Raw genomic sequence first — 18,447 nt, forward strand, 5'->3', positions numbered from 1 at the left:
CGAATCTAGTCGTGTGACTGGTGATTTGGTTAGGTTAGCTCTGGTGTCGCTGGACCTCCGCAGTCTCTCTGGCTGCAGCCCTGAAGGCAGCCCTGTTTAGAGAAGCTTTTAATGTATACTACTAGACTATTGTATTTTAATATTCTGTTGGAAGCCGCCCAGAGTGGCTGGGGAAACCCAGCCAGATTGGGGGGGGGAAATAAATAATAAATTATTACTATTATTATTATGGCTTGGGAATCGTGATTTTTTTCACGCTGCACTTGGAAGCGTGTTGGAAAAGCAAGGAAGCGGCTCGCCCGCGCCTTTCCCGTCTCCCGCGTTGCCCTAACAACTGTGCTCCTCCACTCCCTCCAGGTACTGCCCCCTCCCTCCCGGCAGCCGATGCCGCAAAGCAAAGAAGCAACGCAAAAGCAACGAGGCCCGCATCTTCCCAGCCTTTCTTTTACGACACTTAAGATGGCTGCCTCCATGAAAGCGGCTTGTGGGCTCTCTGCCGGGGAAGCTACTTAGAGGGGGTTGCCGAGCTCCTTTCCAGCCACCGGATTCAGAGGGTTTTGCCAAAACAGAACCGGAAGAAAGAAAAGTAGTGGTTTTGGCTTTTCTACCGTGAGGTAGAAAGGAAGCGCCTGGGAGAGGGATGCGGAGCGCGCGCGGCGTTTGAACCGGTGCGAGGCGCCTCATGGGACGGGAGGGAGGCGCAGGCCCTTAGCCGGGTGTTGCGCGGCCTGGACCGAGGGGAGGGAGCAGCTGCGGCGGGTCCCGCCCCGGAGTTCGCGGGAGGCAAGAGCTCAGGGCCGTCGCGGAAGGGCCCGCGTGGTTGCCTTGGGCTCCTCGGAAAGAGGCGTCCCGAAGGGGAGCCGAGATGCTGCGATCCGCGTTGCTGCCGCCCTTGGCTCGAGGCTGTTTGCGGAGGAGCCTCCCGCAGTTGGGAGCGGAGGGGAGGCAGCGGCGGTGCCTCTTCTCCGGCTCCCCCTCGTCCGCTTCCCACTGGAGCAAAGTGGTCTCCGAAGCCGAGAAGATCGTGGGCTACCCGACCTCCTTCCTGAGCCTCCGCTGCCTCTTGAGCGACGAGCTGAGCAACATCGCCATGCAGGTGCGCAAACTGGTGGGGACCAGGCACCCGTTGCTCAACACGGCCAGGTAAGCTCCCCTCGGGGCCTCTGAAGCATTGGGCACCGAGTTGGCTGTCACTTTCTCGTATACAACCGTCCACTCCTGCAAGCGAGGTAAATGGGAGGCATGCTTACTCTTACTGGCTTCAATTGCCCAGTCACGTTTCCTATCACAGCGCTTCTTCCGGTGCTGCGAAACCCCGGGATTCTCTTCATTGACCCGTATGGCGCTGCCTGGCGTGGAGTCAGACCATTGGTCCGTAAGCATTGTCTAGTTAGATTACGCAGCCCTGCTGCCTGAAGCCTTTCTTTAAAACAACAAAACCAGAGGCGGCTTTATGTTGAATGGCAAACATATTTAGTTTGAATTGTTGGTTGTTGTTGATATTATTGATATTTCAGAACAAATCAATAAAAAAACTATTAGGAAGAAAAGAAATCCAAAGCTGGCAAGAATCGAAACGGGGACTTTCTACATGAAAATGAAGTTTGATGAAGAGAGTTGTTTTAGGCCAAGATGTGAACACTCATTTAAAGATAGGAACGTTCCTGGTTTTTGTGCAGAGGGCTCATGGGGATATAGTTTTTTCAAGAAACTCCATATGAAATTCTTTTTTAGCTAATGAGCACCAAGTGAAATCATATAATGAGGGCCATTTTTAACTGGTAGAGACTATAAATTAAGGACCTTGGTGGTGAAGGAGACTATCTTGGTTATTGTTTGTTACTGTAATACAGAGGTTTCCAAACTTTTCATGTTGGTAACACACTTTTTAGACATGCATCATTTCGTGACACAGTAACTCAGCAAACCAGAGGTTAAACTAACTCCTTTCTAGCCCTGAAAGGAGCACAAGGAGTGTTCACGCAACACACCTACACACTGCAGTTGACACACTTAACGTGTCGCAACACATAGTTGGAAAGCTTTGCTGTAATACTTCATGGGAAACAAACATTTAAAGGCATTCTGTTAGACAATGACTGATGGCTTTTGTTTATTCCTTCAACTTCTTAAGAAGCTACTTGTTTTGGAGATTTTTGTCGTATGCAGATTTATTTAAACTTCATCAATTGAGAGGTGGTTGATAAAACAGCTATGGGGGCAATCCAAACCCTAGGCTGGAAGCAATAGGGCTTGTTGAAGTATCATCACCATCACCTCATCCATGGCCCTGCCACTCATGCTGGTCAAGTAAAAGGTTAGGGGGTGGGGTCAAGGAAAAATATCCCTTCACTGCACCAGCTCTCGGACTGAAGGGACTTCCAGGGGAAGATGCTTGGATCAAGCCCACTGACATCACAAGATAGTAACAGGACAAACTCAGGATCCCCTGGATCACGTCCCAGTCCCGAAACACCTTGTTTTCTGGATTTCCCACTGGCAGTTTCCAGCAGGGATACAGCTAGCAGTAGCTTCTGCCGACCAGTGTTTGGGTAGGCACATTGGGATGCTTCTCATTGACAGGGTTGCCCTGCTGACATCTCCACCGCATCCACATGCTGTCTGGCCCAACAGATTAGGGATTTGGACCCTCCTGCTTGTTTAATTGGCTGATCATCACAGTGAATTCCCTTCGCTGTTTCTGGTGCTGACTGTAAAAACTGGTTATTTATAGGAACATTGCTTGATACTCTGGTCTGTTGTTTTCATTTCATTACAATGGTTATTATGGTCTTGGACAAGTCATATAAGATTATGTTATGTAGTTTTATAGCTATTTCCAAGATAACAATACTTTTCAGAAGAGATTGGTTTGATTTATTAACATCCTTCAACAGTTGTGGAAAAGTTTGATAGTTATTGTAATATTACAGTACTCTTCTAAGAGAGAAAACTTGGAATTTAAGTAGTATAGGGTAGATATATTTGTTTTTGCTGTTCTTTAATAACTCTTCAAAGCTATTTCTTTGTATTGTTCTCAGAATATCTCCAGACATAATTAATACTTTTCTAGAGAGACCAGTTTGAACAAATGAGAAGTGTTTCAGCTAAAATAATCAAATTTAGAGGCAGTATATTGTCAGATAGCCCACCAATATGACTTATAATCCTGGCAGAACATCACAGATATGCCAGTATAACATCCCATTGGTAGAATTGTTCTGCTGGCAAAAATGCACGCCATATACTGGTTTAAAAACTGATAAATCTTTCCTCTTCCAGCATACATCACTTAACATTGTATACACTGAACTTCATTAATCTTTTAGTGACCATTTCCCCACTTTAAAGAAGTCCTTTTTCGTTTTTAATCCCTCCACCCCAGAATATATTTGTGTCGTCAGCAAACTTGGCTACCTCACTGCCTCCTCCTAATTCTAGATCCTTTATGAACATGTTAAAAAGCATTGGTCTCAAAACAGATCCTTTGGGACTCCACTACACCTTGGTTTTTGAACAGCTTAGTTCTTGAACATTTTGGCTCCCAAACGCCGCAAACACTGAAGTGACTGTTCTGGTTTGCGAACTATTTTTGGAAGCCGAACATCTGACGGGGCTTCCATGGCTTCCCATTGGCTGCAGGAGCTTCCTGCAGCCAATCAGAAGCCGCTTTTTGGTTTCCAAATGTTTTGTAAGTTCAATGGACTTCTGGAACGGATTCAATTAGATTTCCAAGGTACGACTGTATTTGCATGCCTCGAGTTCTCTTCTTCTTGCTCTTTAACCAGTTCCAAGTCCATAAGAGACCATTTCCAATTAACTCGTGATTGATGTGTTTGCTCAGAAGTGTGCAGTAAGGAACCATATCAAAAACTTTCAAGTAAACAATGTCTACATGCTGACCCTTTCCACAAGTTTGTTCATAGTCTCAAATGGATTAGTGAGACGGGGTGTACCTTTGCAGAAGTTAAGCTGATTTCTCTTTAGCAAGACGTGACCTTGTATACACTTGATAATTTTGTCTTTAATGATGCTTCCCATCAATTTACTTGAAACAAGCATTAAAGTGTTTTGAAGGTGATGTCTTCATTGCTTGACTGCTCCATCTCTGCTTTACAGGCATCCGGACTATGCAGCTATATAAGTGCTGTGTTGTATGTGATTTTCTTGTTTGGTGTGCTAGAAAATTTGAATCTCTGCTTATAGTGATACCTGGGGAGTTGCTATACTGGGGCTACTGCTGTGTGCCACTTGGGCTGATGGGCTGGGGGTGCTGTGATGGTGCCATTTTTGTACATGGTGGTGTGTGTGATAGAGGTAACACAAGGCCCCATCATGAGTTCTTTGGCTGTCTCCATATGTGACTGATGACCCGGATTCTAGTGTTTCCAGAAGTTCTGGCAGGCATGTACATATTTTTCTTTCTGCTGTTTTTTATTTTTTCTCTCTTAAGTGCTTCCCTCCTCTCTCCCCGTTTCCCAGACAGCAGCATTGCGCATCTCCCACCCACCCCACCATAATTCAGAGTATCTGATTGCTCTGTTGTACCTCTTGAGAGAACGATGTTTGCATGCATTGCTTTTATATTGAAGCAAGTGGAGACATGGGGTTGCAATCCACAGGTGATGAAAGACACCTCTGCATGAGATTTACTCGGGTAGATTGTTAAGAGCTTATACTCTGTTCTAGTGGGCTTGAGATTGTCAGGTGCATAAAATGTTTTTGACAAAACAGTTTATAGTCTGTCAATTTGAGGTAAAACTGTTTATATTCCAGAGTAGTTGCCTTGGTCACATACTATCATTTTACTAATAGCAAAGCCAGCAAGGCCATGAAGATGGGCAAAAGGGAACTTAAAGCATGAGGAGGTTGGTCAGTGAGGCATTGCTGAAAATGGGGAACCCTGTAGCTTTGCTTTTTTTAAAAAGGAAACACCTTTGGCTTGGTGAGGCCGTCATAATTTGTGATTAGTTTTACTCAGGCGGTGTCCCCACAACAGTATCTACCTTTGTTTATAGGCTAAAAGACAAAATCTGACAGCCAAAAGTGTGGTTTAAATTTGAGTTTGAATCCATTGTTTAAGAAAATGGTCCAAAAAAGAAGTTGTTAGGGTAGCTTTAATTTTCTTATACTCAAAGAGAAAGTTAATGATAGTTTGAGAAGACCTGTTTCAATATAAGCACAGTAAGTATAGTTACAGGCAGGGGCAGAAACCTCTGCTCTGTGAAAAGGATGGTATGTTTGACTTTCATGTGTCCTATAGATACTTCTTTGACACAAGCCTCATGATGCTGACTGCAGCCTACCTAAGGAAAGGATATGTGACAAATGTATGTTATAATATGACAGCTTTAAAACACCATTGAAAACAGTCTAGAAGTCTTCGATATGAGTTATTGATGCTTTAAAAAGCTAAATACAAAACTACTAAAGAATAACAAAGCTGCTATATATTAGAAACCACATCAAAACATTTCAAGAGATTATCTTAATTTTATGCTGACAACATAAATGAAATGTTGCTATTTAAAAGAATATGTTTTGTGTTTATTTTCAGCTCATGTAATTGCAGTTTATTTAAGTCATTTAAATAGTGTAAACTGAAATACAGCCATGGAATAGGTAATATTGACTTTCAGATTTCTCAAGTGAGATAAATTGAAGGTAGCATTATTGCTCAAAACTTGGATGTGTCCCATAAACTAAAGTGCTAAGGAGTATGGCCATCACAGAATTAGATATGCTTAAGACATTGATTTCAGTGGGCTTAAGCACACTTTGCAGTGGGCTTAATTGTGGAAGTTTCCCACCCCCCTATACTGACAATATGGTAATCTCTGTACAGCTCTAGTCTTCTGAGTCTGATGGCAGACAGTTTCACTTCACAGCTGTCCCAAGATTACCACATTTTCAGTAGACCACCAAATGCATAGCTGTGCTAGCCTAGACTTAAATTTGGAGTGTTGGAGACAGGAAACTCTTTTGTTTGGGCATTCCCAATTGCTGAAATTACTTGGCTTTTAAGGCAGAAGCAAATTCTTCTGTAATAAGCCTAATTTAGCCTTGTATTCCACTTTCACCCCACAGATTTTCCAAATTTAACAAAGCTGCTTGAAATTTTGCAGTTGTATTATTATTATTATGCTGCCTGTTATGCTGTATGGAAAGTTTCAGGCAAATCACTTATGACAGCTGGCAGATACAGGATTTCTGTAACCGAGGTGGCTTTCAGTATTTCAGACTTTTCCCTTACTTCCCCACTCCTCCAACCCTGGCCTGGGTTATAAACTTCTAAAGAAGAAATATTCTGTTCCTAGCAGTTAAATTTGTTTTACTTTGTGGTGCCTGCTCAAAATTTGTGTCCTTGGCTAGCTCTGTGTTTTGAATGACCTTTTCATGTTCACACAGAGATTTGGTTTGTTCAGTGACTTATGAAGGATTTGGAAAGGAGACACATACTGGCACATTTTAGGAAACCTTCTATTAAAACCTTCGTAAAATTCTTCTTGGCTCTAAAGTAAGATGGCTATAATGCCAAGGGAGGGAGGAAAAGAACATGTTCAAATGAGGGGAGGGAGTCTTTAAAATTCAATGCCAAATTCTTCTTACTGAGGCTTTCTAAAATATTGTGGGGGGTTTTCAGAAGAAAAAGAACTCATGTAAGTTCAAGGCAGAGAGAACAAGAGGTAAGCACAACAGAGAAAAAATGACAAGGTTTTAGCAGAACCTTCATTTAATACATAATATTGAAGCAAAACTATCAAAGGACTCGAAGAGTGGCTCAAATTGTGTAACTTGCATTAACAAGTAGTTTATGACTTCCTTCTACTTTACAGATGGTGAATCTGTGGCTGTCAGGGATCAGGCTCCAGCTCCCATCAGTCCCAGCCAACATGGCCAATGATCAGGGAAGGTTAAGCGTTGTAGTCCAACAACATTTGAGGGCCACAGGTTCTTTATCCCTACTCTACTTGGTTTGGATGTTGCAATTTAAGTAGCTTTTAAGTACTTCAGGGATAGCCGCGCAAAGCCTCTTCAACAACATTTGATTCAGAATCCTTTTTTTCTTGTTTTCCTCCTCTAAAAACTAGGTGCGTCTTATGGTCGGGTGCATCTTATAGAGTGAAAATGCAGTAGTTTACAAAGCTCCCTAACCACCCTGAATCTGTTGTGACTGGACAGCAACTGATGTTCGCTGCCAGTGCTGTAAATTGGTGGGACAGTTGTGTATTTTTCCAAATGCTTCCCTCTAGCACCTAAAGCATTAGCAAGCCACGTGTCTCTGTCCTCTTCCCTTTTATCTGATAAGAGTGAACAGTACAGAATGACAAAGGTGGCTTGTCTTGCATCTGAGCTGGTTCTTGTTCCTTCCTAGCTGAAGCAGAAACCAATTTGAAGGGCCAGCTGATTTTTTTAAAAAAATAAACTGCTGGAGAAAGTGCCACTACTTTGCATGAAATGCTGCTGGAAAGTAGCGGATTTCTAGAGGTCAAGATGCTAGTTTTTCCTCCTCACTTCACTCTCAGAACTACTTGGGAAACAATTTATAAATGGACCTGGTCTCTTAAAAACTCATTTTTAAAAACCTTTTTTATTTTATTTAGGATGACATAAAACACAAAGTACAGCAATGTTCCTATGTGCTGGGGAGCTAATAACCTGTACTGTATAAAGTAAAATGAAAAGACAGTCCAACAATAACAATTCTATATTTTTGCAGTCTTTCCACTGGGTCAAGTGCTTCTCTTATAGATGCTGAATCAACCTGTTAATGCATCTATTAGAGCAAGAATCGGTGTCCATTGCCCATCCCACAAAAGTGAATTTTGTGCAGGAACTTTTCTTGAAGTCCTGTCGAATATTGAACGGAAGTGTAAAACCGGTCTCGTTGGATTTGTCTCTTGAGCTATCAGACCCTCTGAGTCAGCCTTTCCAATATTGCTAAATGCCAAGCCTAGTCATAGATTCATTGTTGCCCCCTCTAAATATTTCCAGAAATGTGTAACTATCATGCTCACTGACAAGCCCTTGTTTTTTTAAGGTAAATTAAGGGATATATTTATCAACATAGTAACATGTCAGGAGCAAGAACACTGAAATTTTGTATCCGGAATAGCTGTGTATAGTTCTGTTTTAAGATGGAAGTTTTCAGCATTGTTTATTATTATTAACATTATTATCATTTTAAAGTCATTTCATCATTTAGAGAAATATCCGTAGACTAGAGCATGACAAATGGGGTAAGTGATGTTAGTGATTGATCGGGACAGCACATGTTGTTTAACCACATGATTTATAAGCAGCTTTGCAGGGTGCTAATGCAGCTTTGAAAATAAATTGTATAGGCCACCTGCCCTCAGATCCTTTTAGTGTTCCTTCTTTATTGACTCCCACATTTCCCCTTTCTTTCCTTTTCTTCCTTTGAAAGCAAGCACGTTGGTTCAGAATTTATCAGTGGTGATTTTTACCAGTAAAACTAGAGGCATGATTGAGCAAAGTGAAATACTTTTCAATCCCATTGATTTCAGTGGAAACCAGGTATTGAGTAGTATATGTCTACTCACAAGTAAGTCCTGCAGAATTTAAGATTGCAGACTTAAAGTGACTGGCTCAAATTCTTCTTAGAATTAATAAAATTAAATTGTAAAAATGTTGATAAAGCATATCATATTTCACTAGAAATGTAATGTTCTGCATGCTTACACTTTCTGGAATCATTCTTCCCCAAGAAATTATATAATATTAATGGGAGAATTTTTCATAAATTGCATAAGCAAATTTCACATGACTAGCGCAAAATACAAAACATTTCGATAATTTTATTCTTTCATTTTCCCATCTTCCCAGTTAACACTTAGTGAAAACTTTTAATTACCAAAAATAGTTTTCTCTAAGTAATCTTGAAAACAGCATCAGTGTGCTAGTGTGGATTCACCTCTTGTTCATTAAGTCTGGGTCTCTGGTTATACTAGTTGTCAGTCATTGCTGATTTTAAACATATTTTCCTTTTTAAAATTGGAGTTTTTGCTTCCCTAAAATGTATGCCCTCACCCCTGAAATCTTTGCCACTTATTTTTACTTGAAGGAAATCTGGAGTGTATATGTAGGCATAGAGGAAAGTAAACCATTAGAAACTATTTTAATGCATGTGAAACAGACAGTGGAGCAAAGCTACAACTATCAAGATCGGAGTGTCAGAGTGCTTGTTGTCCTGGTAACAGATGAAGAAGATCAGGATGAGATTTCAAGAATACAGAGGAGAAAGAGACAACATTGGGCCTGTTATATTTAAAAAAATGCAGACCCCAGAAAAGCTTGAATGGTTCTTATGATTATGCCTTATGCTTCTACTAGTGGGTCAATATATAACCATTGCAAGTTAGATGAAAACATGGGTATAAAAGAAGTCTAGGCTTGAACCACGATAAGTATTAAAAAATACTATGGATGACAGAGCATCCCTGCTGAGACTTAAGTCCATTGACTGTAGCGGGTCTACTCCATGACTGATATTCAATATTACGCTTAGCTTTCAGATAGCAGCAAAAGATGGAAGGCAGACTGCCTATATGCCAAAGTTTCTAAAATACCAGATATAGATAAAGTTTTTGAAATACTCCTAGTAGCAATTGCTGGTTTCAGATGCAGGCTCGGTTGATGTTATATGAACATGCAGCTGCGAGCATCAGACTTGCATGCTCTTCCTCTTCTCTTTGCATGCTTTGCTTTTCTAAAGGACTTGCAGTTCTTTGATAAATATAATTGCCATTGCATGTGGATGAGGAAAATTATGGTTTGGGTCTGGTTTCAAATGCAAATATACAGAAAAACTGGTTGAATAAACAATAGTTTGCAGGTATATATGTAATGGCAAACTATGGTTTGTTAAACTAGATGTTTGTTAGGAAAAAAGCAGTATAATGAGAGATCAGTGGGAGATGAAACAATCACAAGCTTGAGGCCAACTAAGTTTGTTCTTGGTATAAGCTTTTGTGCGCATGCACACTTCTTCAGATACCATCTGGTATCTGATGAAGTGTGCATGCACATAAAAGCTTATACTAAGAACAAACTTAGTTGGTCTATAAGGTTCTACTGGACAATTTTTTTATTTTTTTATATATATTTCGACTGCGTCAGACCAACACGGCTACCTGAATCTACAAGCTTGAGGGTCATTGCTGCTCATTCATGTCAACACCAAACCATGGCTTGGAATTACATTGAATGCAGCAAGTATCACCATGTTAATTTTGAAACATATATACTTTAAATGCATCTTTAATTTGTTTTTGTTTTTTTAAGCTCATCACACAACTCTTTCCTTACTTTCTACTGATGTATTGTGAGAACTTGAATTTCAGAAGCCATTTAACTAAGGACAGTTAAGAAACAAAAAGATATAGGAAGCAAATGTTACATTTGTAATTTTAGCATTCACTTTCAAGATTTTATAGTTGAGAGTTTATTTATGTTCCAAATGGTGAGAAAATGTTTTTAGAAAGCTTAGCCAAAGAACATTGAGCAGGGATGCTGGGTTTTTTTTGAGTTTTTTAGAACTGTATCTGTGAAAAGTAAAGATTTAATTGTATTTGCCTACAGTAGTAGATTCTGTTACTTGTATACCTGGATTATTTAAGAATTCAAATATACAATACTATAGTACAGCAGTTCTTATTGACATGCTTGGCAAAGAAGCAAACAAGACCACTCTTTTGCCATCTGTTTATAATGCTATATAAAGAAAATCATGCTGGTTGCTGTGGAAACTAACATTTCCCAAACCACAAGTTGCTTAAATTCTCCACCTTTTAAAATATTGAGTTCTCTCAGGAATGAATACACACACATGGGAAATATATCAGAAATGTTCCAGTTACTTTTCCACCAATTAACTGTACAGTGTGTTCAATATTTGTATTTTGTCACAGAGGCATACGTTGTCATTCTCATTTCAGAAGATTTATTGATATTTTTGACATAGAGATGTTTTGACTGACATCTACATCTGTACATAGCAACATATTTAGTTGGACTGTGAGGTTTTGCAATGGAGTGAAAATGCTACCATGTAGGTTTTAGAAACTGAAACTGCTATTTATATGAGCTGCTTCTGGACTTACGTACTTTATTCATTGCTTTCAGGCACCTTTGGGAGACACAACTTGCTTAATCTTACTCCTGCTTGTGGATATTATAATATGAATTTGTTGAGCAAAATATAACATTGTAAAAGTGTTGACAATCATGCATAAATTTCAGAAACCGTATTAGATTACCTTCAGGTTTGTTTAAATTCTACTGTTCTCTAGTTTTTATCCAGGTGTTTTGGCAGACACAGGAATTATCCCAAGAATGCATAATCAGATGCAATGTATCTGTAGCCTATCATGGCTCCTTGACATGTCTGTATGGATATCTGTATCATAGCATTTATTTGGAGTTTTGCACAGGACATTGTAGCTTGCCGAATTGGCTCTAGTTCAGCAGATTTCCCAAGTCTTCCTTTTGATGCCATGAACATTTCAGCTTTCCAAAGAAAATATCAGCTAATAAAAACACTGTCCAGAATTGACACCACTTGATAATTGGAAGTGCCTCTGATAGTCATTGCTTCTATCTTGTTATGATTCATCCTAGTTTTGTCTACGGTAATTCTTGGGTGCTGATTCAAAACTCCCATTGCTACTTCAAGGTCAGAGGAAAGATCCTCTGCATATTTGAGGACTCTGCACTCCCAATCTGTGGCTGACTTCTTCATATGCACAGAAATTTTTTTACGGCAAGACAGAACCTTGTGGAACCTTACAGAAGGACTCATTTGGAACAGAATAGCAACTCCTGTAAGGGACGTGGGTGGCGCTGTGGGTAAAACCTCAGCGCCTAGGACTTGCCGGTTGCATGGTCGGCGGTTCGAATCCCCGCGGTGGGGTGCGCTCCTGTCGTTCGGTCCCAGCGCCTGCCAACCTAGCAGTTCGAAAGCACCTCTGGGTGCAAGTAGATAAATAGGGACCGCTTACCAGCGGGAAGGTAAACGGCGTTCCGTGTGCTGCGCTGGCTTGCCAGATGCAGCTTGTCACGCTGGCCACGTGACCCGGAAGTGTCTTCGGACAGTGCTGGCTCCCGGCCTATAGAGTGAGATGAGCGCACAACCCTAGAGTCTGTCAAGACTGGCCCATACGGGCAGGGGTACCTTTACCTTTACCTTTAACTCCTGTATCTGAGATCATCTAAATGAAGAACTGGGCTACTATAAGAGAGAATTCCAAATCCTAACCAAATTCCATAAGCAGCTCCATTTAGTTGTCAGTGCAACCCAAATATATTTTAATGCACATTTGTAGCCAATGTATGAGAGAGAATATTCACTGAAATGCAGTTGCTATAATTGGTCCACTGAGGATGTTAAATTACAGGTCATAGAGTACAATAGTTTGAAAACTGCTAAAGCAAAAATCTTGTTTCAGGCATCTGTTTAGGAAATCATCATAGCTGAGTGACGGGGCCACTTTAGCCTAGATTTTCATAGTACAAAATGTTGATGTTCGATGACTAGGCAGTACTGTTTCATATTGTCAGTTGTCCTGCGGTTGTAGAGCTGAAGTGGGATACACTCTGGCTTCTGCTACTGGCTATAAGACAAAGGGACACTGGGAAGCTGCACTCCTTTTCTCTGGTCTCTTGCATTGGCCAGTGAATGAGCAGCTGCTCCAAGGCCTGCTTTCCCCCTTCTCTCCAGACTTCTTTTTCCTTTTGTGTTGTATCCTTCATTTGTGTGAGCCTACAAATAGGAACTGTCTTTTTAATGCATGTGCAGCATTTAGACAAGTTTAGAGGCTTTATCAGTGCTAATAATTTATGGAGTCAGGCTCATAAGTAAATGTATTTTAAAAGTGATCAAAATACACATTTAAAAGAATATTTACAATTATTCAGTTGCTGATTCTAGTATTTGTGACAGGCATAAATTGGACAGAATATCTGCTTCATAACTGAACCTGCACAGGATATTGGTATTCACGCCTGTGAGTTCTCTAAATGTTGGCAGTTCTTTTTATTTTTGTCATTTACCTCTCGCTAATCTTAAAGTTCTGATACAAATCAGGGTAGGGGTTTAGGCAGTACATGCTAAACAACTCTCTTGTCTTCAGGTTAATTTTTTAACCTTTAAGGAGGAAAGCAGGGAGCCTATATAACTTGCGCAAATTGTCTTTGAAGGTTTTATTGCTCTTTTCTTAATTTCATTTTAGTATCTGATTAGTGACCACCTTAAAGATCTTATGACTGAAAGGTAATCAATAAACATTTCAATAAAACAGGTAAATAATAAAATTAGGCATGCATAGTGCTACTGTTGGATGATCAGGATGATAAACACTGTGCTGACATATCAACTGGAACATTAATGCTTTCATGTATTCATGCATTTTAGATTTTATTTGCTCATCATGTTTCAGATTATTGAATTTTTCTACCTTGTTTTTGGCAGAAACCATTGTCTACTTTTCTGACTCCTTTGGAAATACAATGGAATACATTTTTCTACTATACAGTATCTTCTGAACTTTTCTTTGTCTGGTGTGTGTGTGTGTGTGTGTGAGAGAGAGAGAGAGAGAGAGAGAGAGAGAGAGAGAGAGAGAAGCAGCCTTTATTAGTACAGTACAACTCTCAGCCTGCAAGTTCTAAATGCTCATTATGCCCAATGAAAGTTTTTCTCTTCTGGGAAAAATACTCAAAATAATATAACTGCTAAACCACTGAAATTACAGATTTATCTGTGACTGAAAAGTTGAAATGCCTGAGCATTAGAAGTTGAAGTGTGCAAAGCTTAATGGGGATACTCATGTTTGCATGATTTATTCTTTTAAACAGATGGACGTTAGTAGGAGGTGTAATTCTTTCAGCACATAAACTATTAGCCAGTGTTACTTCTTGTGTGGGTGGTGCGAGTCTTATATCTGCACACCATAATAGTATACTTGTTTCAGAGCTAGACTCCCCCCCCCCCCACCCCACATCAACATGAATTTTTAAAGAAGAGCTCTATTTAAATCTGTGAATCTGTCAGGCATTTAAATCTAGGTTTTGTCACATGGATAACATGGAGAATAATTGTTTCATTCCCCCCTGCAACCCTCAGTCTTTTCATTTTTCTGTAGATCTGTATTTGCTGTGGGTAGTTGTACCCGTCTAATTTTATTTACCTTGAGGGCACAGTGTTTAATAATACCGAGCTGCACAAACTATAACAGGCAGCACCTTAATCTTGGTAGTTTTGTATTTATATTTACACTTCTGCTTGTGTTTCCCCCAATCTTTTAAGAAAGAATTTGATACAAATGTGTGTGTGCATGCAGGCCCAATTTTACTTGGGTTGCATCCAGTTCCCCTTTCCCCCCTAGGGGCACCTGTCTTCTGCCACATACCCATCAAGAATAATTGCACCATCTGGAAGACTTTTATGTACCTGTAACTTGGGTTGAATATCTCTAGGGAACTGAATTCCGGTGGAATGCGAATGTGACCCCTGGAGCCATGTCAAGTGACTGCAGTAGCTTCTAGTAACTAAAGGATGGCCACCTTAGGCTTTATTTGTTTCAAGTCTTATGCAATTTACTGTAGCGAAGATAGAGTATGTGTTGCTAATGTAATTCTGTTTACTACTTTTGTTGGAAAAGAACTTCAGCTTTTTCTTAGCTGATAACTTGGACAAAGCAACTGTAAATAAACGTATGGAATGTTAGGTGAGACAGATAATATGAGCAGGTGCCGTACTGCTTGTCAACTACTGGTACTTTTGTCTATCAATTCTTGCTCTGTACTCTGTCCACTGACATTTCTCTCTGTCTAGGGTTGCTACTAATTAGCAGCTGTTTTTAGACTGGAGTACTTCCCGGGTTAATCACATGTTTCTTCCTCCATATTCTATTTTTATCTATTCTTTATCATATGGTAATAGACTTCATTTATATTTTCATTCAACCGAAGCGAGGTTGGTTGTGGAAACTGAACTTGTCTTCTAACATTATAACTTTAGTTTGAAACTTCGTTTGAAATTAGTCATATAACTTGCATAATCACCATACCTATCCAGAAAATACTTTATGCCATTGCATATTGATTGCTTTTTCAGTTAGCCATCTCTATATGCTATATATATTGGCATCCCTGTGCTAATACTGTTTATACTGCTATAAACAGTATCCCTCTGCTAATACTGTAATACTGCTAATATGCCATATCTCCCCTCATTCCTGATCATACAATATGGTGGCTGATGCTGATGGTAGTTGTAGCCCAAAACATCTTTAGCCACTAAGATAGAGAAAGCTAGCCTTAGGGCTGGTCCACACTTCGCTTGTCCCATGCATAGAAAACATGGGCCTGAGTGGTTTTCCATTTGTCCCACTCTTTCCCCAGGAAAACCTGCTCTTTACTGCTGAATTAGAGCAAATCTCAAGCCCTGTAAACAGCAAGTGATGTTTGTTCCGATTCAGCAGTAAAAAGCAGGTTTTCCTGGGGGAAAGCAGCAGGATGAGCGAGAGTGTGGATGAGCCCTTAGTGTTGAGAATCTCATAGAAGCTGTAATTTTGAGAGATCAGGAGCAAGCTGCAGTGAGCCTTGGACTTGCATACAGTGGTACCTCGGGTTACATACGCTTCAGGTTACAGACTCCGCTAACCCAGAAATAGTACCTCGGGTTAAGAACTTTGCTTCAGGATGAGAACAGAAATCGTGCTCCGGCGGCGCGGCGGCAGCAGGAGGCCCCTCCATGAAGACTAGATATTCTGTTTTGGTGCCCACAACCCAGGTCCCAGAAGCCATTTTGCTCCTAGCTTTTCAATCTAACACTGTACGTAATCTAACACTGTACGTAATGTGGAGCTTTCTAAAGAAGCAGTAGAGAACTATAGATTCTAAAGTGAAAGCAGAAGTTCATTCTCTCCTCTCACACATAGAGGAGGAGAAGGGCAGGACACAAGCTATGGCTCATCCTCAGTCATCTAACCCACTATTTAGGCAGTCATCTAAACTGGTCTTAGGAAAAATTATTTGAGTGTTCAAAATTCTGATCTGACTTAACTTTTTTCTTTTCTTTTTCTTTTTTGCAGAGGTTTTGTGTTAGATAGCAGGAACAACCTGCAGATGAGAGGCTTGGTTGTTTTACTTATATCCAAGGCAGCTGGGCCCAGCATAACAGCAGAGAGCTCCCTCCAAAATGATATGATCAGTGGGATACATCCTAGGTAAGAATTTTCTAATGCAAAATATGCAGAGTCACATCTATTTTCTTTTCAGATTATGCCAATATGTGTGTGGTTGTTTTTTTTCAAAATATGCAAATACAGCAGCACCTCGGGTTACAGACGCTTCAGGTTACAGATGCTTCAGGTTACAGACTCCGCTAACCCAGAAGTAGTACCTTGCGTTAAGAACTTTGCTTCAGGATGAGAACAGAAATCGTGTTGCGGCAGCGGGAGGCCCCATTAGCTAAAGTGGTACCTCAGGTTAAGAACAGTTTCAGGTTAAGAACGGACCTCCAGAACAAATTAAGTTCTTAACCCAAGGTACCACTGTACTATTGAGATATATGAGAATAATATTCAGAAAGACAGTTTCCCTTCCTGTTTCCACCTGTGCTTCATTAAAAAGAAAAGTTGTATAGTGCTTTTTGTATATGATGATCTCTACAGTCCTTACTTTTATCCCTGTTTGCAACAACTCTATGAGATCCTTATATAGGCATTTCCCAGATAGGATGCTGCACTGAAAAATAGTGTTCTAAGTGAATGCACAGCAGCAGGATTTTTTCCCCACATAGATAGTTTTATAGTAGCAAAAGCACTCATCTTTTCCATCCAGGCACAAATACCGCACGTATCACTTTCCAGTCTGTGTTTGACCTTATATTACTTCTTATTGTACTGATACACAGTAAAAAGGGTCTATTTTTCAATGAAATTATTATTAAACCGCTTTGAGGGTTGTTGTTGTTGTTTTACAATCAAGTGGTGTGTAAATTTTATGAAATAAATAAATAATAAATAAAATTGTTAAATTGCCTTCCTTCATTTGGATCGCCTCCCATACCTTGGTATCCAATCCTCCAATACTGGTGCATTAACGACCCCCCCCCCCCCAACAACCTGAATTGTAACTAATTGTTGAATGGGCAGCTGTTAGTAGGTGTACAACTATTTTCCTGCTTTCTAATGTGACTAGGTCTTTTACATAACCAAAAAGCATAACTAATAGATTGGCTCATAACTTATATCCAGTAGTGATGGCTCTTTTACTGTTTCTGATAGAAATCATTGGCTTCCATTGCAGCAAAATGTTGATTCAGGATATGGGAGAAATTAATGAGGTGTATGGTAAACGGCGTTTGCGTGTGCTGCGCTGGTGCTGGCTCGCCAGAGCAGCTTCGTCACGCTGGCCACGTGACCCGGAAGTGTCTCTGGACAGTGCTGGCCCCCGGCCTCTTAAGTGAGATGGGCGCACAACCCTAGAGTCGGACATGACTGGCCCGTACGGGCAGGGGTACCTTTACCTTTTTTATATAGGTAGAATGAATGACTTGGCCTCTGCAAACCATGGTCCAAATATCTGGGGGTGGGGGGAAGCCTGTGTAGATGTCTTTGTCTTCTTATAATGATGAGTGCTTTGGCAGTGGTAATATGTAAGGAGCAGTTCCTGGTCCCATCACCTCCTGGCAAATAGAAGGGGAAGAAATGGAGGCAGTGAGAGATTTTACTTTCTTGGGCTCCATGATCACTGCAGATGGTGACAGCAGCCACAAAATTAAAAGACCCCTGCTTCTTGGGAGAAAAGCAATGACAAACCTAGACAGCATCTTAAAAAGCAGAGACATCACCTTGCCAACAAAGGTCCGTATAGTTAAAGCTATGGTTTCCCCAGCAGTGATGTATGGAAGTGAGAGCTGGACCATAAAGAAGGCTGATCGCCGAAGAATTGATGCTTTTGAATTATGGTGCTGGAGGAGACTCTTGAGAGTCCCATGGACTGCAAGAAGATCAAATGCATCCATTCTTAAGGAAGTCAGCCCTGAGTGCTCACTGGAAGGACAGATCCTGAAGTTGAGACTCCGATACTTTGGCCACCTCATGAGAAGAGAAGACTCCCTGGAAAAGACCCTGATGTTGCGAAAGATTGAGGGCACAAGGAGAAGGGGACGACAGAGGATGAGATGGTTGGATGGTGTTCTTGAAGCTACCAGCATGAGTTTGACCAAACTGCGGGAGGCAGTGGAAGACAGGAGTGCCTGGTGTGCTCTGGTCCATGGGGTCACGAAGAGTCGGACACAACTAAACGACTAAACAACAACAACAAGGAGCAGTTCTTGCCTGATCCATAAGATGAAGAAATATGCTGCATCCTTGTAAGATTACTACCTATTTTCCAAACATAGTAATACAGCTGACCTAC

At 40.7% G+C, this 18,447-nt stretch overlaps 1 protein-coding gene across 1 annotated transcript in view; it reads left to right on the forward strand.

The window, feature by feature from the left end:
• The first annotated feature begins 436 nt into the window (after positions 1-436).
• PDSS2 (decaprenyl diphosphate synthase subunit 2) overlaps positions 437-18,447 on the forward strand; it is a 70,498-nt gene continuing 52,487 nt past the window's right edge. The window contains exons 1-2 of the mRNA XM_077926133.1: positions 437-1,143; positions 16,113-16,247. Of these exons, the coding sequence (XP_077782259.1) occupies positions 866-1,143; positions 16,113-16,247 (413 nt within the window). The 5' untranslated portion in view covers positions 437-865. The remainder of the gene's footprint in view (positions 1,144-16,112; positions 16,248-18,447) is intronic.

This window comes from Podarcis muralis, chromosome 3 (assembly GCF_964188315.1).
Source record: "Podarcis muralis chromosome 3, rPodMur119.hap1.1, whole genome shotgun sequence".
NCBI classification, from domain to species: Eukaryota; Metazoa; Chordata; class Lepidosauria; order Squamata; family Lacertidae; genus Podarcis; species Podarcis muralis.